Source organism: Mustela putorius, unplaced genomic scaffold (assembly GCF_011764305.1).
Source record: "Mustela putorius furo isolate JIRA1106 unplaced genomic scaffold, ASM1176430v1.1 tig00003845_pilon_pilon_pilon, whole genome shotgun sequence".
In the NCBI taxonomy this organism is placed as follows: Eukaryota; Metazoa; Chordata; class Mammalia; order Carnivora; family Mustelidae; genus Mustela; species Mustela putorius.
Window position 1 is genome coordinate 31,094,890 of NW_025421998.1, and position 25,796 is coordinate 31,120,685.

General features: G+C 39.8%; 1 protein-coding gene across 1 annotated transcript in view; it reads right to left on the reverse strand.

Moving 5' to 3' along the window:
- The window catches only part of ABCB1 (ATP binding cassette subfamily B member 1), a 105,506-nt gene that overhangs the window by 60,181 nt on the left and 19,529 nt on the right, over positions 1-25,796 (reverse strand). The window contains exons 5-8 of the mRNA XM_045089761.1: positions 13,246-13,297; positions 11,071-11,262; positions 10,498-10,669; positions 1,108-1,232 (exon numbers count right to left, since the gene is read on the reverse strand). Coding sequence (XP_044945696.1) covers positions 1,108-1,232; positions 10,498-10,669; positions 11,071-11,262; positions 13,246-13,297 — 541 coding nt within the window. The remainder of the gene's footprint in view (positions 1-1,107; positions 1,233-10,497; positions 10,670-11,070; positions 11,263-13,245; positions 13,298-25,796) is intronic.

Genomic DNA, 25,796 nt, shown 5'->3' on the forward strand with positions numbered 1-25,796 from the left:
AAAAAGTAACCCTTGATCTTATACAAAATGTTTATTTAGTATTAGAGAACCAAGAATTGACTTAATGGGGAAAAATTATCATCAGATATAAAATATGTTTCAGCCTTAAGAAACTATTTTATTAACAAGTCAGGAAATAACAGATGTTGGCGAGGATGCAGAGAAAGGGGAATCCTCCTACACTGTTGGTGGGAATAAGCTGGTACAGCCACTCTGGAAAACAACATGGAGGTTCCTCAAAAAGTTGAAAATAGAGCCACACCATGACCCAGCATTCGCACTACTGGGTATTTTCCCTAAAGATACAAATGTAGTGATCTGAAGGGGCACATGCACCCAAATGTTTATAGCAGCAATGTGCACAACAGCCAAACTATGGAAAGAACCTAGATGTCCATCAACAGATGAATGGGTAAAGAAGAAGTTATACACACACACACACACAGGAATACTATGCAGCCATAAAAAGAAATGAAATCTTGCCATTTGCAATGACATGGATGGAACTAGAGGGTATTGTGCTAAGCAAAAAAAGTCAATCAGAGAAAGACAATTATCATATGATCTCCCTGATATGAGGAATTTGAGAGCCAGGGTGGGAGGTTGTGGGGGTAGGGAAGGAAAAAATAAAACAAGATGGGATCAGGAGGGAGACAACCATAAGAAACTCTTAATCTCAAAAACAAACTGAGGGTTGCTGGGGGTTGGGGGGGGGGTGGGGAGAGGGTGGTTGGATTATGGACACTGGGGAGGGTATGTGCTATGATGAGTACTATGAAATGTGTAAGCCTGATGATTCACAGACCTGTACCCTAGGACAAATAATACATTATATGTTAATAAAAATAACTAAAAAAGGAAACTATTTTATTTTCACTACCCATCTAGAACATTCTAGAAAATTCTTTGAATTAGCAGATATAAGAAGAGTACAACTAAAATTACAACTTTTCCAGAATATTGGCTATGCTGTATAATATCCTGGAAGCTACTTAAAAATACACATACACACACATACACCCCCTTATACTTAATACTGTCAATTTGAAGGCCATATATAATGAAACAATTTAAAATTACTAGCAACTTAAAATAAAAATCTCAAACCTTTCAAGTTCTTTCTTTTGTCCTCCAAAAGCAATCACAGTTCTGATGGCTGCTAAGACCTCTTCAGCTACTGCTCCAGCTTTTGCATATGCCAAGAGTTCTTTATCAGTAAACGAAGATAGTATCTGTTGAAAAATGCAACTTCAGATCATTTAAACATTTTTAAAATTTATCTTTTGTAAAATAAAAATAATATATACACCAATGATCCATGTATGTTAACGTATGTATAGAATAAAGTCTGCCTTTCATTCATCTCTGGTCATGATGTCCTAAGTATACATATTCACACTGTTAGCACTTCAAATTCTTTCTGGACTGAGATGGTATGCAATATTTAAACACTTTTATTTTCTCACCAACTACCTCATGGATCTTCATCTAAAGAAATAAAACTGGGGCTGTGGGGAGATCTTCAAGTTCAGAAAAGGAGGTATATAGGATAATCATAAACAAAATGAGAAAAAAAGCATTAATTACATAAAGGAAATACAATATGAGCTGAACACAGCAATTGTTAATTGCTCTCTGGATTGGAAGGTGTCAAGGTGGGAGACCAGAAAATGCAGAGGATCAAGCACAGAGCGGGACTTGGATTTCAAGGTTTCCCAGGGGCCGAGGAAGGAAAGAGTTCCCTCTTGAGCAAAACAGTGTACTCAGCCACCAGGGAGATCTTTTATTTTATGCTCGCTCCATGATCCTTCTGCTTGGTTCCTGAGCATTTATTCTGTGGCACGGTCCTGGGTGGATTTTATACACGGGATCTCATTTACTCTTCTCAGCTGCACAGTGAAGTAGGTATTATTTTTCCCCACTCTGTATATGAGGAAATGAAGAGGCGAAAAAGTTAAACTAATTTGCTAATGAGTGAAATCACTAAGATTCAAAGCTGAGTCCATATGGCTGCAAAACCTGAATTAACAGACAGGAAGGAGCGTGAACTTCTCTTGATCTTGAACCAGGCACTGACATATGAATGTGCTCCTGGAGGGCCCTGTTGTGAAAATGGGATCAACTAGCACAGGCTAGACTCTGTTACTAGTTGTCCCTGGAATGCCTATGTCAAGTAAGACACTGAAGGGTTACATGCAAGTGATTAGTAATAAAGTTTGAATTAAACAGCATTACACTTTTTAAAAAAGATCTTGTTTATTTAATGGACAGAGATCACAAGTATGCAGAGAGGCAGAAGGAAGCAGGCTCCCTGCTGAGCAGAGAGCCCGATGCTGGGCTCGATCCCACTGGGATCTTGACCTGAGCTGAAGTCAGAGGCTTTAACCCACTGAGCCACCCATGCACCCAGTATTATACTCTTTCAATAGGTAATTCAGAGGCATTTGCAGACTCACTTATACAAGGAGTATCAGTAAAAAGCACAAAGTTGTTTTGATTTTAACAGCACTTCTTCTTTTGCTGTGTGTTAACGTAGAGGAGCTGCGACAGATTTAAGAATGAAACTCACGATGTTGAGTTAACAAATGTGTGACTACTGTGAGGAAACTGTGGTTAATCTGATTGCCTTAGGAGCCTGTTATGCAGAAGCTGACAAACCACTGGTAAGACCAGCTGAGATGAGAGCACCTCGGGAAGAATTCTTACAGAAGACACAGAAGAGGTCAAAAGTGATAATGCACCCCGCGGTCTCCCCACCTCCACCCCCCCCCCCCGTCATTCTTAGGCTGACATTTAATGAGCACGTGTCCCATGAGAAGGCAGGATTCCTGAATGCACATGCTTGGAAAGGAGGACACTTCTCCTTTTCCTTAGATCCATTCAAGCTTATTCCATCCAACCTATGTACCCTGAGATATCTTAATCCCTTAACCTTAAATACACCCCATAACAACCCTTCAGGGAGGCAGATTTGAGAAATTTTCACCTCCTTGTTTGGCATCCGGTAATAAAACACTTTCTCTCTTCCACAAAAGTGGTGTCCGTGTTTGGAATGCAGGACATCAGGCAAAAACCCTTGTCCAGTAAAAAGAATGGGTGGGTGACGGCAATGAGCATTTATTAATCATGTCCTATGTGCAAATATTGTGCCACACGTACCTACCTTTAGTACCCAAAGCAATAACCCAGTTATGCACTAGACCTGCCTGGTGTCTCAAAACAACTCAAAGGAAGCAGAATTTGCCACCCCAAACGTGCCCCTTTGGTATATTATTTTCTTGGACTGAAGGCTTAGATCTGTTTAAATTTAGGGTTAGTTTCAATACTCCTTCCACCTGCCTCTCTTTCTCCTCTTCCTTTGAGACTCCACTGGTGGCAAATGTTGGAATTTCTGTTATTGTTCCACAGATCCCTGGAGCTCTTTTCATTTTCTGTTTCAGAGTTCAGTGAATTCCGCAGTTTTCTCTCCAGGTACAGATTCTCTTCTGTCATGACCACTCAGGGAGACAGAGACCATCCACCACACCCCGAGTTCTGCTGTTGTATCCTTCTGTTTTCTCATTTTATTTCATCTTGTTTTTAGACCTTCTACTTCACTGCTGATATTGCCTATTTTTTTTCTTTTATTTCGAGAGAATGTGTAATTGATTCATGAAGCATTTCTATGGTGGCTGTTTCAAAAATCCATGTCCAATAATTCTAATATGTGATTTATCTCAGTGTGTCAGTTCATTGTTTTTTGTTTCTTGGTTTGTTTTTGTTTTTGTTTTTCTCATTGAAGCTGTGCTTTTCTTGGTTCTTTGTATGGCAAGTGACATTTTACTGTATCCTGGACATTTTGCCTGGTGTGTTAGGAGAAACGGTCCTGTTTAAATCTTTAATTTTTAACAAGTGGTTACCTTGTATGGGCTTAGCCTGAAATTCCTGGCCTACTTTTGTGAGCTGTGTTTCCAGTGGCAGTTTCCTGTTCAGAGGCTTTGTGCATTATTTTGGTTAGCAGGGTGTATCTCGAGCTGCTAGCACTCCTAATGGTCTCTGTTTCTGCCACCTGAGGGAGTGGAAATGCATTCTAGAAGGTTATACTACTGGCCATCTCTCTCAGTGGAGGCAGTGTGTGGTGGTTCCCCTTGCCTGTGCCCTCTAGCTGCTGCCCTGTCTCTGGGTGGAGAGCACACTTGTCGGAGGCTGCTTACTGGACAAGGAACCTTGCTGTGACTGGGTTCCTTCCTGTTCCTCCTTCCTGCCCCTGTTAGGGAGCAGAGCCTCAGCTTCATGGGGACAAAGAACCTTCCAGGCTGGGCCACATTTCTTTTTTATCATGACTGCTAACCAGAGAACTTATGAAATTAGTTTGAAAGCACACCAAAACTTCATGGCAGAGTGAGGATTAAAACTGAGGTCTCCAGCAATAAGCCTGTAGCTCCGTTTATTAAATAAATAGTATATGAAGCAGTACATAGTTACTAAAAGATTAACTTTCTGTTTTCCTAACTTAACTAGAACAGACATCAATACATATTAAATAGTTCTTTAATAAATACGGACATGAAGAGTTTGCCAACTGACTTGCTTGATGTTCCAGTATACAGAAAAATCAATTAACACACAAGATTTTGCCAAGTATTTCAGCTGATAGAGAAATGCTGTTTAACCACCAAGACTATCATTTACACGTTGTTGCTCTCAGCAACAAATTAACCAAGTCCTCAGAACCTCAATTTCTTCCTGTGTTAAATAAAATAATATCTACATTTCAGAAGGATAATACATACTTTCCTGACATATTAGATGCTCAATAAATGGTAGTTACTGTTTGTAATATCAAAATACTATCCATCCTACAGGGTAAAACTTTTACAACTTAATATTTACCATCTGATTTATTTTATGTTAGGCTTGACTATGGTTGGCCCTTCAGTATCTTATGTTTTGGCCAAATGAGTTTGTAGTGCTTTCTCTAAGTTGTGGTAAACACAACAGAAACTACCAACTTGACCAATCCCTACTGCCATGCACTCTTACATCAAATCAATTTAAAATGAACACTATACCCAGCCTTGAAAAAGAAAATAAGTTTTATAAAATCATCAGAGACCTGTGTGCAGAGTTGGGGAGGGCCAATGATACTCCTTTGCCTTTGTGATTGGGAGGAAAAACTGCAGGCTTGGATATACATGCACAGGGACTAGAAAGTATATATTTCTTCAAAATTATTTTCATACCAATAGATTTAAATATGTTAAACACTAGAGAACCATTTATAACACTGACAGAACTGTTAAATCAATTTACAAATTAAATGAAACCTAAAAAAAACCCTTAAAAATCAATGTTAGTTGAACGGGACATATGTGCTGTTCTGTGAACTTAAATCTCTATGAATATGGGATTTTCCACAAAGCACACAGCTCTTTTAAGAGTTGAGTGTGCCCAGACGTCTGGGTGGCTCAGTCAGTTAAGCATCTGCCTTTGGCTCAGATCATAATCCTGGGGTCCTGGGGTTGAGTCCCACATTGGGCTCCTTGCTCAGCAAGGAGTCTGCTTCTCCCTCTGCCTGCTGCTCCCCCTGCTTGTGCTCTCTCCCTCTCTCTCTCTGACACAGAAATAAATAAAAAATCTTAAAAAAAAAAAAAGAGAGTTGGGTATGCCTTTGGGCCCCTCGGTAGCTCAGTTAGCTATGTGCCTGCCTACAGCTCAGGTCATGATCCCAGAGTCCTGGGACTGAGCCCCACATGGATCTCCTTGCTTAGCAGGGAACCTGTTTCTCCCTCTCCCTCTACCCCTATTCCACTGCCCCTCTCCCCTGCTTGTACTCTTTCTCTTTTGCTTGGCCTCTCTCTCTCTCAATCTCTCTCTCTCTCTCTCAAGGAAATACATAAAATGTTAAAAAAAAAAAAGAGTCAAGTATGCCTTTTATATGAAGTCAGGCGATGAGATGTGAGAGCTACTTCTTTCTAGCTCAACGCTTTCTCAAATAACCACGTGGTCCAGGACACCATGGAATCCAAACAGGGGTAGGATTTAGGGAGTTGACAGGCACTTATTCCCACCGATTTTGAACAAAGGATTTATCCCTGGGTGACTCAGTAATTAAGCAGCTGCCTTCAGCTAGGGTCCTGATCCGAGTGTCCTGGGATGGAGCCCCACATCAGACTCTCTACTCGCCGGAAGCCTGCTTCTCCCTCTCCCACTTCCCCTGCTTATGTTCCCTCTCTCGCTGTTTCTCTCTCTTCAAATAAATAAATAAATGATTAATAAATAAATAAATAAATAAGACCAAGTATTGAGGTGCTCCTACAGCCTCAGGGCAATTTGGACCACGTCCCCTCACGAAGCTGACCAGCTAAGGATGGGCTTTGCTGCAGTTTTCCTGGACATTTCCCTAAATAGCTTATTTTAACAAATAAATCAAAACACACCTAGTTAAAGGTCCAAATAGACCCCACTGTGAGCAAGAAGGAACTCTACAGAGGACAGACCTATGAGAAAAAGCAGCCAAAACATAACAGCAGTGCACACAGCATACACCACAAACACCTCCTAATGCACCAGACCCTGGACAGTGTATGATCGCTTCTTAGCATTACTCTTAGGAACAGGAAACCTACAAAGTGACAAAATGGAAGAACTCACCCCAAAAGATCAAGAAGAAACCAGAGACAGGGAGTTTCTCAGAACAGATGTAAGCAATCTAACTGAACAAGAATTTAGAAAAATAGTCATAGGAATACAAGCTGGGGGGCGCCTGGGTGGCTCAGTGGGTTAAGCCTCTGCCTTTGGTTCAGGTCATGATCTCGGAGTCCTGGAATCAAGTCCCATATAGGGTTCTCTGCTCAGCAGGAAGCCTGCTTCCCCCTCTCCCTCTGCCTGCTTCTCTGCCTACTTGTGATCTCTGTCAAATAAATAAATAAAATCTTAAAAAAAAAGAATACTAGCTGGGCTTGAAAGAAGTATAGAGGACACCACAGAAATTTGCTGCAGAGATAAAAGACCTAAAAATGAGTCAGGCCAAAATTAAAAATGCTGCAATAAATATTAGAGCAGAAACAAATGATATGAAAAAATTTTAAAAACCTGGTAGAACAGATCAATGAAACTAGAAGCTGGTTCTTTGAAAGAATTAACAAAATTGATAAATTTTTGATAGATTATCAAAAAGAAAAGAGAAAGGACAAACAAATAAAATTACAAATGAGAGAGGAGAGATCACAATCAACACTGCATAAATACAAACAATTATAAAAGAATATTATGAGCACCTCTATGCTAACAAGTTGGACAATCAGGAAGATACAGAAAAATTCCTAGAAACATACTAACTACCAAAACTGAAACAGGGAGAAACACAAAACTTGAACAGACCCATAACCAGCAAAGAAACTGAATCAGTAATCAAAAATACCCCAAGAAACAAGAGTCTAGGGGGGGGGGGGCTGATGGTTTCCCAGGGGAATTGTACCAAATATTTAAAGAAGAGTTAATACTTATCTTTCTGAAACTGTTCCAAAATAATAGAAATGGAAGAAAAAGTTCCAAACTCATTCAATGAGGCCAGCATTACCTTGATTCCAAAACCAAAGATTCCACTAAAAAAGGAGAATTACAGACCAATATCCCTGATGAACATGGATACAAGAATTCTCAACAAGATATTAGCATATTGGATTCAACCATACAATGAGAGAATTATTCCCCCACAATCAAGTGAGATTTATTCCTGGGCTTCAGGGATAGTTCAATATCTGCAAATCAATCAATATGAAAGACCACATGAATATTAGAAAGGATATGAAGGAAAAAGTGAAACAAGATGGGATTGGGAGGGAGACAAACCATAAGAGACTCTTAATCTCACAAAACAAACTGAGAATTGCCGGGGGAGGTGTGAAGGAGAGGGTGGTTGGGTTATGGACATTGGGGAAGGTATGTCTATGGTGAGTGCTGTGAAGTGTATAAACCTGGCGATTCACAGACCTGTACCCGTGGGGCTAATAATACATTATATGTTAATAAAAAATAAAGAATTTAAAATTAAAAAGTAAAAAAAAATTAGAAAGGATCCTTTCAATAGGTACAGAAAACACATTTGACAAAATACAGCATCCTTTTTTGATAAAAACCCTCAAGAAGTGGGGATAGAAGAACATACCATGACATCAGAAAGGCCATATATGAAAGACCCACAGCTAATATCATCATCAATGGGGAAAAACTGGAAAAACTGGGAGCTTTTCCTCTAAGATCAGGAACACAACAGGGATGTCCACTCTCACCACTGTTGTTCAACTATGTTGAACTGGAAGTCCTAGCCTCAACAATCAGATAACAAAAAGAAATAAAAGGGACCCAAATTGGCCAGGAAGAGGTCAAGCTTTCATTATTCACAGATGACTACGATTTTCTCTGTAGAAAACCCAAAAGACTCCACCAAAAAATTGCTAGAACTGATACACAAATTCAGCCAAGTTGCAGGATATAAAATCAACATACAGAAATCTGTTGCATTTCTATACATAAATAGTGAAGTAATAGAAAGAGAAATCAAGCTATCAATCCCATTTACAATTGCACAAAAAACCCTAAGATACCTAGGAATAAATCTAATCAAAGAGGTAAAACATCTGTACTGAAAACTATAGAACACCTATGAAAGAAATTGAAGACACAAAGAAATGGAAAAACATTCCAGGCTCAGGGATTAGAAGAACGATATTGTTATAATGTCTGTATTATCCAAAGCAATCTTCACATTGAATGCAATCCTGATCAAAATACCAGAACGCCACCAGTGTTTTTCACAGGACTAGAATGAATAATCCTTAAATTTGTATGAAACCAAAAAGACCCTGAGTGGGCAAAGGAATGTTGAAAAAGAAAAGAAAAGCAGGAAGCATTACAATCCCAGGCTTCAAGCTCTTTACAAAGCTGTAATCATCAAGACAACATGGCCCTGGCACAAGAACAGACACATAGATCAATGGAACATAACAGAGACTCCAGAAATGGACCTTCAACGCTATGGTCAAGTAATCCTCAACAAAGCAGGAAAGACTATCCAATGGAAAAAAAAATGTCTCTTTAACAAACAGTGTAAGGAAAATTGGACAGCCATGTGCAGATGAATGAAACTGGACCATTTCCCTATGTCACACACAAAAATAGACTCAAAATGGATCAAAGACCCAAATGTGAGACAGGAATCCTTCCAAATCCTCAAGGAGAACACAGGCAGCAAACTGACCTTGGCTGCAGCAACTTCGTATTAGACATGTCTCTGGAGGCAAGGGAAACAAAAGCAAAAATGAAGTACTGGGACTTCATCAAGATAAAAAGCTTTTGCACAGTGAAGGAAAAAAAACCCAACAAAACTAAAAGGGACCCTCTGGAATGGGAGAAGACATTTACAAATAACATATCAGATAAAGGGCTAGTATCCAAATTTATAAAAAGCTTGTGAAAATGAACAACCAAAAAATAAATAATCCAGCTAAGAAGAGGACAAAAGACATGAAAGGTATTTTTCTGAAGAAGACATACAAGTGGCTAAAAGACAAATGAAAAAATACTCAGCATCACTCATCATTAGGGAAATACAAGTCCAAAACCACAATGAGATACTATTGGTCAGAATGGCTAAAATTAACAACTCGGGAAACAATAGACATTGGCAAGGATGCAGAGAAAGGAGAACACTTTTGAGCTGTTGGTGGGAGTGCAAACTGGTTCAACCACTCTGGAAAACAGTGGGGAAGTTCCTCAAAAAGTTAAAAACAGTACTATCCCATGATCCAGCAACTGCACTACTAAATAGGTACCTGAAGGGTACAAAAATACTGATTCAAAGGGGGCATGTGCACCCCAGTGTTCACAGCAGCACTACCAACAACAGCCTAATTATAAAAAGCCCAAACATCCATCTACTGATGAATGGATAAAGAACTGGTGTGTTTCTGTGTGAGAGAGTGTAAACATCTATACACACACTGGAATATTACTCAACCACCAAAAAGAACAAAATCTTGCCATCTGCAATGACATGGATAGAGCTAGAGTGTATTATGCTAAGAGAAATAAGTCAGTCAAGGACAAATATCATATAATTTCACTCACATATGGAATTTAAGAAACAAAATAAATGAATATAGGGGAAGGGAAGGAAAAATAAAATAAAAACAAAGAGGGAGACAAATCATAAGGGACTTAACTGTAGAGAACAAATTGAGAGTTGCTGGAGGGAGGGAGGGAGGGATGCACTAAATGGGTGATGGACATTAATAAGGCCACTTATGGAATAACTGATAAAATTCTACTCCCGAAACCAATACTACACTATATATTAACTAACTTGAACTTAAATTAAAAATAAATAAATAAATAAAATAAAACCAAGTGTCAAGTATATAGTCTGGGTCACCATATGATATAAAAACAGCCTTCCACCATGGGGGAAGGTGTAGTGGGGACCGTATAAAATCTGGATTTACATGCTTTACTCACCTTTGCCCAGATAGCAGCTGACAGTCCAAGAACAGGACTGATGGCCAAGATCACAAGGGTTAGCTTCCAACCACGTGTAAATCCCACTATAAAACCGATGAAAAACGTTGCTATTGACTGAAAGAACATTCCAATTTTGTCACCAATTCCTTCGTTGATTTTGGAGACATCACTAAAAGAACAGTGTTAGAAGTAAACATGAGAATTGCGGATTAGAACTGAATCCATTTCGCTGTTACGTTCTGAGTGTGGGGCAATTGGTTTCCATCCAGGATTTTGCTCAGAAACTTCCTCAGAAAACATCATGTTGTTGCTCTCCTGCACTGCTCTCAGATGACTCTGAGTCTGGCAGGTCTCCCTCATTCGTTGCTAGTCATGCAAATGCCTTCATGCCCTGCCAGGGTGGTAGGGACCAAAGAATGTATAAGGCATGGTTGCTGCTCAGAAGGAATTCGGTCTCATAACGACTTCTGAGTTATGCACTGATATCTCTGAACAGATCTGACAACCTCTCTTTTCATTTAAGAAGGAATAAGAACCGTGTCTGAGTTAAATGTAAGAGCAGGTACTTACTCCGTGAGCCGGGTGTTAAGCTCCCCCACGTCATGCACATCAAACCAGCCAATCTCCTGTCGCATGATAGCATGAAAAAACTGTTTCCTAATCCTGAGTATCTGTCTTCCAGCAGCTAGGCACCAGAAGGACACCTGGATGTAAGCAGCCACCAGCACTCCAGCCCCGATCCCACTGTAATAATAGGCATACCTGCAAAACAACGAGAACTCTCCACAGACACAGTTTTCTGATCGCCATGGCTGTCCCCACAGACCACTTGTACATATATTTTCAGTCACCTAGCTGCCTTTCCACCCTTAAATTAGAAGGGATGGTGACAGGCAGTATTGGTGGGTGGCCTCCAACTGCATCTACACCAATAGAGTGGGGTTGTGGCTTCTGCTTTGGCTCAAACCCCAGCTCTTCACTTTGCTGCTATATCATCCCGGGCAAGTGGCTTGACCTTCCTAAAGCTCAGTCTTTTAATTTCTTATCTGCAGTGAAACGCAGATAAGAGTAGGAAGGCAGCAGTGCGTGCCATGCACTTCAGCCAGTGCTGGGCACCCAGTAAGCTTCAGAAGATATGCCAGTTACTAGGAAAGGCTCATGCGATGCCTTGAAGCATCAGAGCATTGAGTAAGACCTACTGCTGTATTCCTGTCTACTTAGATTGCCTTGGGATGGGTTGATGAGTTCTTTGAGGTGTTTCTGCACATTGGAGAATAGAAAGAAGTGACAGAACCTGTCAGAAAGTGGAACCCAGAGATGGAAATGGTCCCTTGGCCTTCTGGCAGAACACATAAGTCAAATAAAAAGTATTTTTACATCATCTTTCCAACTAGCCTTTGTGAGTTACCATAAAATGCTTAATGAATTAAGTACCACGCTTCCCAGTTTAAACTCAAACAATAAAAAATTCGACCATGTTCTAAACTAGACCCTTGATCATCTAGAAATGGTGAACTTATGTTTATTTGCTTGGAATCTTTATGTTTTTAAAAAAAGCAAACAAGTCTTGCACCTTACTAAATGAGTTCATTTTTAGGTTAAAGACAAATATTCTGAAATGAAATATGGGATTCCAATATTCCTATCTTTACAAGTTCATTACTTGCCACCCTCCAATAAAAAGTCTGGTATGAGTCACACAGAAGTTATAAAAATGATTATGTAACAACATAATCACGGAGATTACTATTCGCAACAGGGTGTTCAACCAGCAGGCATCTTGGTAAACACATCTCCCCGAGGTTATCCCTTGTGATTACAATGTATTTATCTGGGATGAGGTAATGAGAATACTAAATTATAGTTAATAGACAACTCAATAATTAATTATTATCCAAGTGTTAAGCAACATAGAAAGAAATGGCTCAAAAAAAAAAAAACCCACTTAGCAAGCAGAATGCTTAAGGAGTTAATGTATTCTAAACCATCAGTCCACATTAATTCAAACAAAATACAGTTAAGTATTTGTAAGAGTATCACAAGACACTTCCATCTCAATATAAAAAAATGCCTCTCCATAGGAATATTTTCTTCTCATCTTTCAAAATATGATCAAGAATCTCTATTTTCTTCAAATCTAACAGATCATTTACAGGATAATGTGAAATCACTACTTTCTGATTAACCAACTAGTACCTTTGGACATTTCTTATAAGCTGTTTTGGGAAACAAACTTCGAGATACATAAATCATTAACAAAAGCTTCCCAGGGTGAATGAAGGTCAGAGGGACTATATTTATTCTGGGATGTTTTATTTCATTGTTTAGAATCTGATGCTGTGTTAAAGAAAAAATTATGTTGATTGATCTCATCATATCTTGACTAAAAGAACCCAGGAAGCAAGCTAATAATTACAAAGTCATTGTAAACATGTGATTCTTAATTTAATTACATTTTTTAAAAGCCACTTTGAACTCCTTTAATTTCCCAGTTATGATATTCTATACTTACAATGCATATATATATCTAATGTAGGCTTAACCTTGACTACAGCTCATACTGCAAATTCATTTCTTAAAAAGTAAAAAAAAAATTTACATTGTATCCTCCTAGAAAACTAACAATGATATTATTCTTAAAAGTCTAACTCTTTATTATAATAAGGTAAAATTTTATGCTACAAAAATACAATGCTAAGTTGGATACAGAAAAGCTTAACAATAGTAAGGAAAATGTCTAATTACGTGGTCATTTCCTCCTCCAGAATGTTGACGAAAGGTGGTTCATTTGGATTACCTAGATCACCACAAAACAAACATATACCATTATGTCTCTTTGTTCTCCATTAAAAATAAGCATGTAAAAATGACTCAAACTTGTGTCACTTAATAATTTACACAAAAATAGGTTAAACTGATATTCTAACTATGTGGAAGCCTTATGGCATCCATTCAAATTCTTCACTGCTGGCCATGTGCAACCACACACAGACTTAATTCAGTGACGTTTATTTGCAAGAAGAAAACCACATTTATTAAGAAGCAGTGTATCAGCTGGAATACTGGCATCCATGAATTAAAATATTTTATGAAATACTACTCTGAGATGACAGAGAGAAACTCTTTTCTAGGACCTCTATCCTGATAATTAAATACCACTGCATACTCAACATTAAATCACTTAGCATTTAAATCTAGCACTGCATTTTTCCATCTTTTATTTTTATTTAAAAAATATAAAACACAAAAGTTTATGGAATAAGCACCACCAAGCTCATCATGCAAGATTAGCAGATGTCATCATTTTTAGACAAGGTACATTAAAACCTCAACACTGCCCACCCAAAACACACACACACACACACATACACACACACACATACATACACTCTACTGTTCAATATTTTGGTGTGCATTTTTTCAGTTTCTTTTCTATATGTATGTCTACTCACACATAAATACACACACATGCTTCTTTTAAAAGAAAAATCACAGCCCACAATCATTGGCCCATTTTCTGTCAATCTGTGTGTATGAACGTGTATCTCCATATTTTCAAAGTTGTGTCTATTTCAGTTCTTTCCAACCTTTCATTGTTACAGGCAATGCTGTATTACACATACCCATACCGGTCTATTATAGAGGAATGCATGGTATATATTTTTATAGGATAAATTATCACAATCAAGTTTGCTGGACCAATGGGGATGCACACTTCAAATCCTATAGTCATTTCAAAAGTTAGGTCATGAGAGGGCCTCATTCAGAGGAGTCTGATTTTGACAGGCATGGGGAAGAGGAGGAAAGGATTTTCTGGCAAAGGGAGCAATGAGGACAGAAGTCCACAGGATGTTTGAAAAGGGAGGAAGCCAGTTTGCCTGGGGTATGTTGTGGGGATGGAAGAAGGTGGGTATGTGGCTGGAAAGGTCGTCTGGGCCCCACAGGTAACGTGTATCAAACTAGTAGTCACTCAGCAGTTTGAGCAGAAGAGGACATGATTAGAAATGGGGCTGGGATGACTTACCTGCTAGAAATGCATAGGATTACCTGGACTAGAAAGAGATTGAACAATGTAAGCTATTACAGTGACATAAGCACAGAGGGTCTGAACAGAAAAGAAGGAGAGTACCCATAAGATTCAGAGAGAGAAGTTATAGGTTCTAGCAACTGCAGGGCAAACAGTAAGACCTCAAGCCTAAGCATCTGGAGAGCAATGGTATCATACTGGGAAATAAGAAGTCAGGGGGGTGGGAGGGGAAGCAGATCTGGTCAGATGTGAGAAGATTATTGGTTTAGTTCTGAAGATTTTTATTCTGTGGTATCTGGAACAGTCAGCTGAAGATGTCTAATAACTATTTAGACTCTAGAGTTCCCATTCTGGAGAGAGCTCTGGTCTGAATGATTTAGGAGTCATGTGCTAGAGGCCATAGATAAATTCAGGAAAGAAAAAAGCCATCTCTCCTTACCAGTGAGGACAGGGTGAGGGTTAAAGAGAAGAGGGTAAGCAAGCACAGAACCCCGTGGAATTTACATTTAGGGGTAACAGAAAGTAAGAAAGTAATAGAAAGATGCAGAGACAACAGCTCAAAGCACATAGCCCAGAACACTTTTTGCTCTGTATTGCCTTCAGTAAGGCAAGAATACATGTAACCAGATGGATTTTTTAAATCAGCTATGAGATTGTTTCTGCTCTGTATTTTCAAGGACAAAATATTAAATAGCTAGCTGGGTAAGGATTTTTCTCCACATGCAAAAAAGATCATAGATATCTTAGAAGATATCTCATTAGGGATTTTCAATCTTTTCCATCTAGCCAGGAAATGCTTCTAATTGGTATTCATTGTTGCTAGCATGTATTAATACCAAAGCAAGACAAACTTTCAAATCTAACTCTAAATCTGTCTATTAATTGCTGCTACCAGTTTTCTCAATTCTAGAGATAAGGAGCAAATGGTGGCTTCTAGGTCCATAGTCACTTTAGACTGCTCGAAAAGCAAGAAATTATGTTAAAGGTCAAAATTGACTCCTTCATGTTTTTGTACAACACATACATGCACTCACACACGTGTATGTATAATATCATAAAATAAATATATGTATGTAAATATGTATATCTCATATATGAATATATGTATATGTGTATGTATATACATATAGAAATGTAGTCATCAGACTCTAACTTCAGCAAGTGCCTTCTACTTGTGCTTCAATTGTATCAAACTGTGCCAGTCAGAATAACAATGAGGCATTCAAATCATCTGACAGAGATAATTGCTACTGACCAATGAAATAACAACGTTACATTCTCTGGACTCCCTCCAACCAACTTTTCTTTTCCTCCAATCAAATCTTATTAATTAAAAGTGCTCTGGCCCAGAGATTTTCCCTGCCTCTATGAGCTTCTCACAAAACGCTCATCCTTAGTTAGGCATGCCTTCACAAAGTCAAAACTTTAAAAAGATTTATTTTGGAGAGAGAAAGTAAGCATGTGCATAAGTGGAGGGATGGACAGAGGGAGAGAATCTTCAAGTGGACACCCCACTGAGTGCAAAGCCTGACACGAGGCTGGATCCCACAACCCTGAGATCATGACCCAAGTCAAAACCAAGAGCCAGATGCTCAAGTGACTGAGCCACCCACGTGCCTCACAGAATCAAAACTTTCAAGCTGAAATGACCTGAGAGATCATACAGTCCAATTACTTTTTACTTGTATAGATCTTAAAGGTTACGCCCAATCCAATAGTTTTAAGGAAGAATGCTTAAATAGTATCCAAAAATTAATACTGTTTTTAAGTAGGAAAAGCCAGAAACTCTCTATATAACATGTGTGTGTTTGTGTGTGTATGTGTGTGTGTGTGTGTGCCCGTGCGTGTACATGCCTAACAATATCAACCAAATAATGAGTACCGGAAAGCCAAAGATTTAAGTGCACCTTTTGTTTTAATAAAATACTTGCTCAGACTCTTGACCACGTCTTCCTCCTCTGGCTTCCAGAACCTCCTTCTCCTCGTTCCTCCATGACTGATGCCTTTTAGTGTCATTCACTGATTTCTCATGTTCTCCCTCTCCCTACAAGCCGGTGTTTCCCAGGCCTCCATGCACACTCCAAGGGTGACTCCAACCACTTCCACAGCTATAGGGATTCCCAAATCTGGACTGGAGCTATTCAAATCCTCTCCTTCCTCAAGGTCAGCGCTCTGGTTCAGGACCCGTCAGCCCATTCCTCTCCTCTAATGAGAGATCCTAACTTGTTTTTCTACTCAATCAGGTCTTCACATTGTCATCAGATTTTATTTTTGCCAACAACAATATAACCATGCTGGGGCACCTGGGTGGCTCAGTCGGTTAAGTGTCTGACTCTTGATTTGGGCTCAGGTCATGATCTCAGGGTTGTGGGGCTGAGCACTGCATTAGGCTCCACAATGGGGTGTGGAGTCTACTTGAGATGCTCTCCCTCCCTCTGTCCCTACCTCCCCACCATGCTCTCGCTCTGTCAAATACACACACACACACACACACACACACACACAATGTATGTGTGTGTGTGTGTATCTTCCATGAATAGCCTTCAATGACAGTCACTGCATCAAGAATAAAGTCCAAGATCCATAACAGGTCATATTAGCACCTTTTCAACCTTGTCACAATATATCTGACAGGATAACATTTTTGAAAGGTCAATGAATGATCTTCCAAACATTTTCTTTACCCCCACACCTTTCTCGTTTCAGCACTAGGGCACTGTACAGTCACTGTCTGGAGGGAGATTTGTTGCAGCATTAAAAATAATAATAATAATGTCCGAGGTTTTTCTTGGTTTCTCTGTTCCTGAAGCATTTGTCCTTGGGTACTGGAGAGTACACAGACCATGACAAAGTATTTTGATTAAATGTCATTAGGCTGAGCTCCACCCTTTTAGACAGAATATTTTTCACACCCTGAGATTCAGCAGAGAAGTGATGACAACTTTCTTTCTCCAAGCTTCTATTCATTCTCCTTTCTCTACAAGTAATGCCTTTTACCACATTTTTTCCCCTTCTGATAACGATTCCTTCTCCATGAATATGTTCAAGTAAGACCGCGTCTCAAATGGCTTACTCCTAGTAGAGTGACTCACCTTGTCAGAGAACTCCAGAGTAACCGACACATGACTCAATTGACTAAGTCAATGCTAGAACTATGGGGATCGATATCTATCTCTGCTTCCCATGCCCACTGGCATGGCCCCTGCATAAATGGACTCCCTTAGTCTTCTTTGTCTCCTCAGTACCCTGCTCTACCTGCTGTAACCTAGCTTGTCCCAAAGGTTTACAAGTGGTTTCACAAAGCCACCACACATGCAGATGACTGCACAAAATATTCCATCCAATCATTCTATTTTGTATGTAAGTGCTTCATATAAGATTAAAAAGATAGACTAAACCAGTACCTTACTACCCAAGCAAGACTTCAAAGAAACCACAACGGAGTAGTGCCCATCACCAAGACCAAAGACTCTATGCTATTTAAGGATCACACTACATTGCATTTTTATCTGACACAAATATCTCAGTATGTTTCCTAATTTTACCTACTGAACACTTAAGAACAGTATGAATAAAAGTATGAGACATAAATACGTTTTGCAATTTTCCTAAGGGAAAAGGAGAGTGTATTATAAGAGTGATTTTTAGAACCCATCTGCCACAGAGCTTTCATGTTAGGCACTATTTCAGACACCAGAGACACAACCTAGCATGAGAAATCCATTTTGTTCTAATCGTATTGGACTTCTGCACAAACAGGAAATGCTTTTACTTTCAGGCCCAAACCTCCAATGCTGAAATTTCTAAGATAGTTTTTCCCAGGAACTTCCTCTCTCCCTGCCCCCGATGCCTTTCTTCCCACTTGACAAGATGTAATAAACAAGTAATCCAATAAATCCACAAGATAATTTTTAAGTAATAAATCTTGTTGAGATAAGCAGTAATGCTATAGTGACTTTCAGGTGAGTTAGAGACAAAAGGTCTTTCTGAGGGAGAAGTGAAAGTTAAGAAGCCCTTACAGAGAGATGGGCAGTTTCTGCAACACCCCAAGCCAAGAAGAAAAAGGGAACACTCAGAGAACAGAGAGAAGGCTGCTGCGGGTGGGGTAAGCAACGAGACTGATGGGCAGGAGGGGGTAAGGTCATGTGAGCCAAACTGGCCAGTGAAAGGAGTTTCTATTTATTCCATGCAACAGAAAACCACTGGGAGAGCTGTGACCTGACTTGGGTTTGTAAAAGCTCACAGAGACAGCTTGTGAAGAACTGGATACAGCTGGGCAAAGTGGAGTTAGGAAGTTAGAGTCACATCGGCCGCGACGAGCATGGCTCCGTGCACAGGTTGCAGCCAGAGATATTTCTGGTGGGCTCTATGTGGAGTGAGCTCAGCGCTGTGGCAGGTGGTAGCAGAGCAGACAATTAGCAGAGATCCTGGCTCTGAGCTCCCTCCCACCTCTTTCAACCAAGGAAGGCTCTCCATGAAGATGACGTTCCATGAGAGACATTATATACTCTGGTGATGGGGGGCAGTGTGATGAGATGAGCCACAAGGGGCATTCTAGCTCAAGAACACTAGGAGCCCAGTCCTTCCAGTCTTTCTGTGCAGGAAGCTCCATCAACCACATGCAAGCGGAATTGGGGCCTTTTACCTAGATGATCAGTCCCTCCATCACTGGCCCAGGCTAGAGCCTGCTGCTCAGTGAGGCTGGGCTTAGTGCAGGGGACAGGTGACTCCGGGAGCCACACTCTCCTCAGGTGTGCTTTCTTCACATCCCTGGCCTGAAGAGCTACATCTCATGGCTGCCTTGCCTGACATACCTATAAGCAAATGTACAGGATGTCTTCGTAGAGAAAACACCAAGTGAAAATTTGTATACCACAATTTTCAGCAGAGTTTGAAACCACTAATAGTAGAGTTGACAAAATATTAGACTAAAAGGTAGCTCTGAAAACTAGCAAGCAATTCCATTGTATTTACATGGCTTCAACTTCCTTGCTCTTGCCTTCTATAGATTAAATAAATTATGATTAATAGATTAATAAATTATGGATTTGGGCCAAGTTCTAGGCCTCTTTTTGCCTATGAAATTCCATGATTCAATCTTTCATTAGGTTCATTCCATTTTTTAAGGATCAGAAATAGGTCAAATATCATCTACATATCTTTTTTAATGTTGTCTTTACTATAAATTGGAGAGATGACATGGTAGCTAATCTACATTTTGGCTTGAAAAGCATTCTCCTAATAATCATACATACAAAAAAAAATCTGGCTATATTCTACTACTATTCTAGAAATACTAGCCATATCTTTTTTTTTTTTTTTTAAGATTTTATTTATTTATTTGACAGACAGAAATCACAAGTAGGCAGAGAGAGAGGAAGGGAAGCAGGCTCGCTGCCGAGCAGAAAGCCAGATGCGGGGAAAGCCTGATGCGGGGCTTGATCCCAGGATGCTGGGATCATGACCTGAGCCGAAGGCAAAGGCTTTAACCCATTGACCCACCCCGGGTGCCCCATACTAGCCATATCTTTAACATTAATACAAACTTCAAAAAATGCCATGCTGAAAGTATACTTCCAAATATGTTGTCAATATTGGATACTCAATTTTCTAGAAATTGAGCTCTAAGAATTTTTCTAGTGAAATGGTTAGGGGCAGAGGAAAGCCTTGAGCAAATGCAAGAAAATAGAGCCATTATGGAAATTTTTACAAAATACTTAGAATTCAAATATTATCTATATCATTCTACTTTGGAGCATACAAAATGCTGGCCTTGAGGGCACACGGGGCAATGTTTTCTTTGTGTACGTCAAAGTCTTGAAACACACACTCAAGGTCTGTACATGATTTATTCACTCATAGTTAAAGCAGCAAAATACAGATGATGTTGTGAGGATAATTTTACAGATAGTTTTCATGTTCCTCACAAGTTTTAGAGCAAGGGAATGGAAATGATAAATATGAAAGTAAGCTCTTTCCACATTTCCCCTTCTTGTCTGAATTATGAAACTATACTAGATTTTGAGTGACTTACATTTTCTCCATTCCTTGGCTACCAGTGTGGAGGAAACAAAATAGAACCAACCCTAATATAGTTATGGAGAAAGAAAAAAGCCATCAGGGTGGGTGTATCATAAATTGAAGCATTAGAGACAATAAGTAATCAAGTGTGTATTGAACGAGTACCTAGGGCTGACAACCACCACAAGGCATGCAAAACACCCTCCGTATCCCTTAATTTCTGGATCAGCGTGTTATCTTTAGCATTCTCCTTTTTGCGTGTCCCTCTGTCTCCTCCAGTGCATGGGCTTGGGACCAGACTGCCTGGGCTCGAATCCTTATTACCATCTCTATGACCAGAGGCAATTTAAATTTACTCAACCCTCTGGACCCCTTTCCTAATCTGTCAAGAATGAAGGAGTCCATACATGTAATGTACTAAGAAGAGCGCCCACAAATCTTAAATGCTCAGTAAACGTTAGTTTTAGTTATTGTAAACGATGGAGTCTTTTCTCAAGGCTCAAGGCTCTCACTCTTTCTACGTTTCTCTACATCCTATCCCAGGAGGTTTAACATCCCTTCCACTCAAATATTGTCCACTCTCTAGTCTTTTTCTGAAAGCCAAGATTCAGTCTTATTTCTTCAACTGCCTGGCTGTCATTTACAGTTTTTACCCAACCTGTCACCTTCAACACATGTCTAAAATCACAATCGTCTTTATCTGTGCATTTCCAGAAAGTTTAAAGTCTCCTGAGGAAGATGAGAATTCACGGAATATGACAGAAATTCAGCAGTGGTTAATTTTTGTTCAGCAAAGTTGTATAACAAGACCAGAGAGTTCCCCAGGCCTGAATCATCAGAGATTTTCAGGCAAAGGAAAATTCTAAAAACAAGATAAAGACAGGTGGGAGTAGGGTGTCAAGAAATCAGGTCCACAACAAAAAGAGCAGGACAAAGGCCCATGTCTGATTATCAGGATAAGACTTCAGCAGAAAAGAAAGACCTCTTGCAGGGGTTTACTGTAGCAGCATAGAGGGATCTGCTCACTTTAAGTTTTAAGAGCTGTCTGGTTAAACCCAATGATTACTGTAAAACTCTCAGGCTTTAAAAGCCTTAGCAAATCCAAGTCTCCTCTACATAAGGAATGCTTCTTGTCCAGAAAGGAGGTTCTGGTCCTTAGTCTACCCCCATGGAGAGGTAATAGGTATTACAGTGGGAGGGCAAAAGAAGAAAGGTCAGAGTGTCAGGGTCCTGGGAGTCCATTAGACTGGCTCTGCCTCCAGAAACATCAGGGAGCTCATTTGCTCTCATCTCTAGGCCCAGCATCAAAGCCTTTGAGGCTGTCCCCACAAATGATTTGTTATCTGGAAATGGCAATCTGCAGACAAGCAGGTGAGCGACAGGGAACTGAGTGTCCCTGACTAAAAATTGCAGTAGAGATTGCACACTGCTTCTGGAAACACACGGAAGGATATATAGCAGGGTAGTAGCAATAAGGGGTGGTGCTGAGAGAAGGATATTAACTTATTTATTCCTCAATATTTATTTTAGAGGAATTTCACTTGTTACATAGAACATGTTTATTTTGTGCAGGAGAGAGGTACGATGCTGATCAAATCTGGTTATCACCTCCTCTTGGACCCCTCCTATGATTCTTATATATGGAGTCAGGTGCCCTTCTCCTTTCCCAGGTATTTTGTGCATCTCTGTATCACAGCACTAATACCCACATTTGTGGGTTCATGTATTCATTCCTCCCACTCCACTAAGTCTCTTGGAGGGTGGGAATGAATACTTAGGACATGTACTGTGCCTGGCATGTGGAACAGTTTAGCACAAATTTACAGGTTGAACAATTGAAGATAATAACCCCCCCATTCAGTGCCCGACCTCAGGGACTGGTGATCCTTTACCGGAAAGAGTCAGAAGGTAAATACTTTAGGCTTTGGAGACCATATGGTCTCTGTCACAATAATTCTACTGCACAGAGGAGTGTCAAAAAAGCCACCAAAAATATGCAAATGAATGGGCATAGCTGTATTCCATTAAAATTTTATTTGCAGATACTGAAATTTCAATTTTATATAATTATCCTGTGTCAAAAAATATTGTTCTTCTTTTCTTTTTCTCCCCCAATGATTTAAAAATAGAAAACCATCCTTTAGCTCACAAGCAGTACAAAATTAGTCAACAGGGGTGCCTGGGTGGCTCAGTGGGTTAAAGCCTCTGTCTTCGGCTCAGGTCATGATCTCAGGGTCCTGGGATTAAGCCCTGCATCAGGCTCTCTGCTCAGTGGGGAGCCTGCTTCCCTTCCTCTCTCTCTGCCTGCCTCTCTGCCTACTTGTGATCTCTATCTGTCAAATAAATAAATAAAATCTTTAAAAAAAAATTAGGCAACAGTCCAGATTTGACCCCTGGGCCATCGTTTGAGGACCTTGCCTTCTCAGGCATGGCTAGTGGTTCACAGTTACTAAGGAAATGCTGCTGAAATGTACAATTATCCACATCTATAACAAGGACTGAGTAACTCTAGATATGTCTCAAGCTTTAAACAATATAAAAATAAGTGTCACAGAGTTCTGTAAAGATGAAATGATATAAAAAACCATATCATCATTCCAAGTTATGTAGGTTTTCTGTGAAGAACATGGAAGCATGAGTTTACTAATGACATGACCATGGTAATGACCATTTACTGAGTGCTTTTTATAAACTAGGCCCTGTTCTTTGAGCCTTAAATGACTAATCCATTTAATTTTCACAACCACTCCATGAAATATGTTCTACATAGAATATGTTCTACATAAAAGAACATTAAAAAGTCAACATTTTTATAGACAAGGAAATTAGAATATGAAGAAATCCCCCAAAGCTCAAAACTAAAAAATGGTGAAGGTAGGGAGGCTGTGGCCAGGCAGTCCAACTCCAGAGCCTGCTTCTAACATTGAATATGGTTTCTCCTAAAAGCCTGATAGAAGCACAGTTCAAAGCTTTCCCAAGATTAGAAGAGTGAGCTAAAGGAGGAGTACAGGCGAGGAATGCAATGTCAACTACAACCCCAGCTGGAAAACACGTATTGCAGGCATCTATGAAGGAGCCTGCTGTGACCAGCCCATGCAGTCATTCTCCAGTCTGGGAGACTGATCAGTAGACAAACACACAGGCCTCTCAGGGAGCTAGTCTCTGCACCTGGACCACTGTCTGAGAACTCATTCATGCTTATTAGATAAATGAGTCTGATTACTGTCCATCTCATCATATCTGCAGGAGGTAGACATAGTCATGATTAGTACTCCCACTTAAAGAAATCTACTGTTTTTTCATAAAGTAAGAGATAATATCTGGGTAATGAAAATATAGTATATAAAAATCTTGGTGGCTCAGTGGGTTAAAGCCTCTGCCTTTGGCTTGGGTCATGGTTTCAGGGTCCTGGAATCGAGTCCCACATCAGACTCTCAGCTCACTGGGGAGCCTTCTTCCTCCCCTCTCTCTGCCTGCCTCTCTGCCTACTTGTGATCTTTCTGTGTGTCTCAAATAAATAAATAAAATCTTTTTAAAAAATCTTAATGCAGTTTCTAAAAAAAGGCCACTGGACATTACAGTAGTTGAGAATCAGCATGGGCACAGATGGGGGCATCTGGATGGCTCAGTGGGTTAAGCGTCTGCCTTCAGCTCAGGTTATGATCTCAGGGTCCTGGGATCAAGTCCCACATTGGGCTCGCTGTTCAGCGGGGAATTTGCTTCTCCCTCTACCCTCCTCTTGTATGCTCTCTCTCTCTCTCAAAAAATAAAATAAAATCTTAAACCAAAATGAATGGGCACAGATGTACACATAAGATCTACTGGGCTACCAGAGTACTAAAGAGTTGATTCTTCCACTGTAATGTGTTAGGAAAACTAACTCCAAAGAATATTGCCAGATACAGCATGCAGAGGAACCAATAAACCTAGCGCTGTGAACTTCCTTTGGGTGAATGGTATAAAAGAAAGGGGCCAATTCCAAGATGGATCTTCTGGCAGCTCCTTCTGGATACCATAAAAGGACATAATAAACTCACAGGAATTTTACATAGCTCAAACATACTTTAAAATTTTCTGGCCCAACTCCTATCTGCATTCACAGAACTCAAGTAAGCCAGCCTCAAGGTAAACAATGCATTCTTCAGAATTACAAAAATGGGGTTCCTAGGACTACTGACAGGTATCAAAGGATCTATAAATACCCCAAATCAGTATGAATATTTATACGCACATTTTGGGGGAAAAGATTCATAACATTCATCAGAGACTAAAAATTGAAAAAGCTATGTGAATATCCATGTATTGTCAAATGTATTCTCAAACAGACATTTTCAAAAGCTCTACCACTTGAGCGCACACCAGGTTGTAAGTCTTTGGGAAGCTGAGTTTTAATCAATCTAGGCTTGACCAAAGGTGACTTGATTGCTCAGAGATATCAACCAGTTCCTCCTCAGTCAACTGTGAATGTGAGAGTGTGTATGGCTCCCAAATCTTTTCAATGGTTCAGTCTCTTTCCTGCTCTCCTGGAAGACTGTTTTAGATCTCCTTCCTTTATCAGCCACGTGTCTTACTTCTCACTTCACTGAGAAAATTGAAGTAATCCCAAGAAAACTTCCACAAATTCTCACCTCCTCCTTAAGCCAGCTTTGGGCGCTGGCACTCACATGTTCTCCATTTCCACCCATTACAGTGGATAAGTTTATCTGTGCTTCTACCTAAAGCAAGTATTCCTTTGGGGCATTATATTCCATCCTTTGTCAAGGACATCATGCAAACAACTCTCTTCCCTCACTCTCAAAGCATCATTTTTCTTCTCTATCTTTTGGATCATTTCTACTAGCATACAAATAAGCTATTATTTCTTCCATCCTAACACACACACACAAGCTATTATTTCTTCCATCCTAATACACACACACACACACACACACACACACACACAACTTCTCTTGGCCATATTTCTCCAAGGAGCCCAACCTGTGACAATACCCAAAGTTAAGTTTCTGGTATTTACTGCCCAAACCTACTGTCTTTTTTTTTTTTTTTTTTTAATTTTTTAATTTTTTATAAACATATATTTTTATCCCCAGGGGTACAGGTCTGGGAATCACCAGGTTTACACACTTCACAGCACTCACCAAATCACATACCCTCCCCAATGTCCATAATCCCACCCCCTTCTCCCAAACCCCCTCCCCCCGGCAACCCTCAGTTTGTTTGGTCTTTCTTGATAGTAACTGCATCCAGA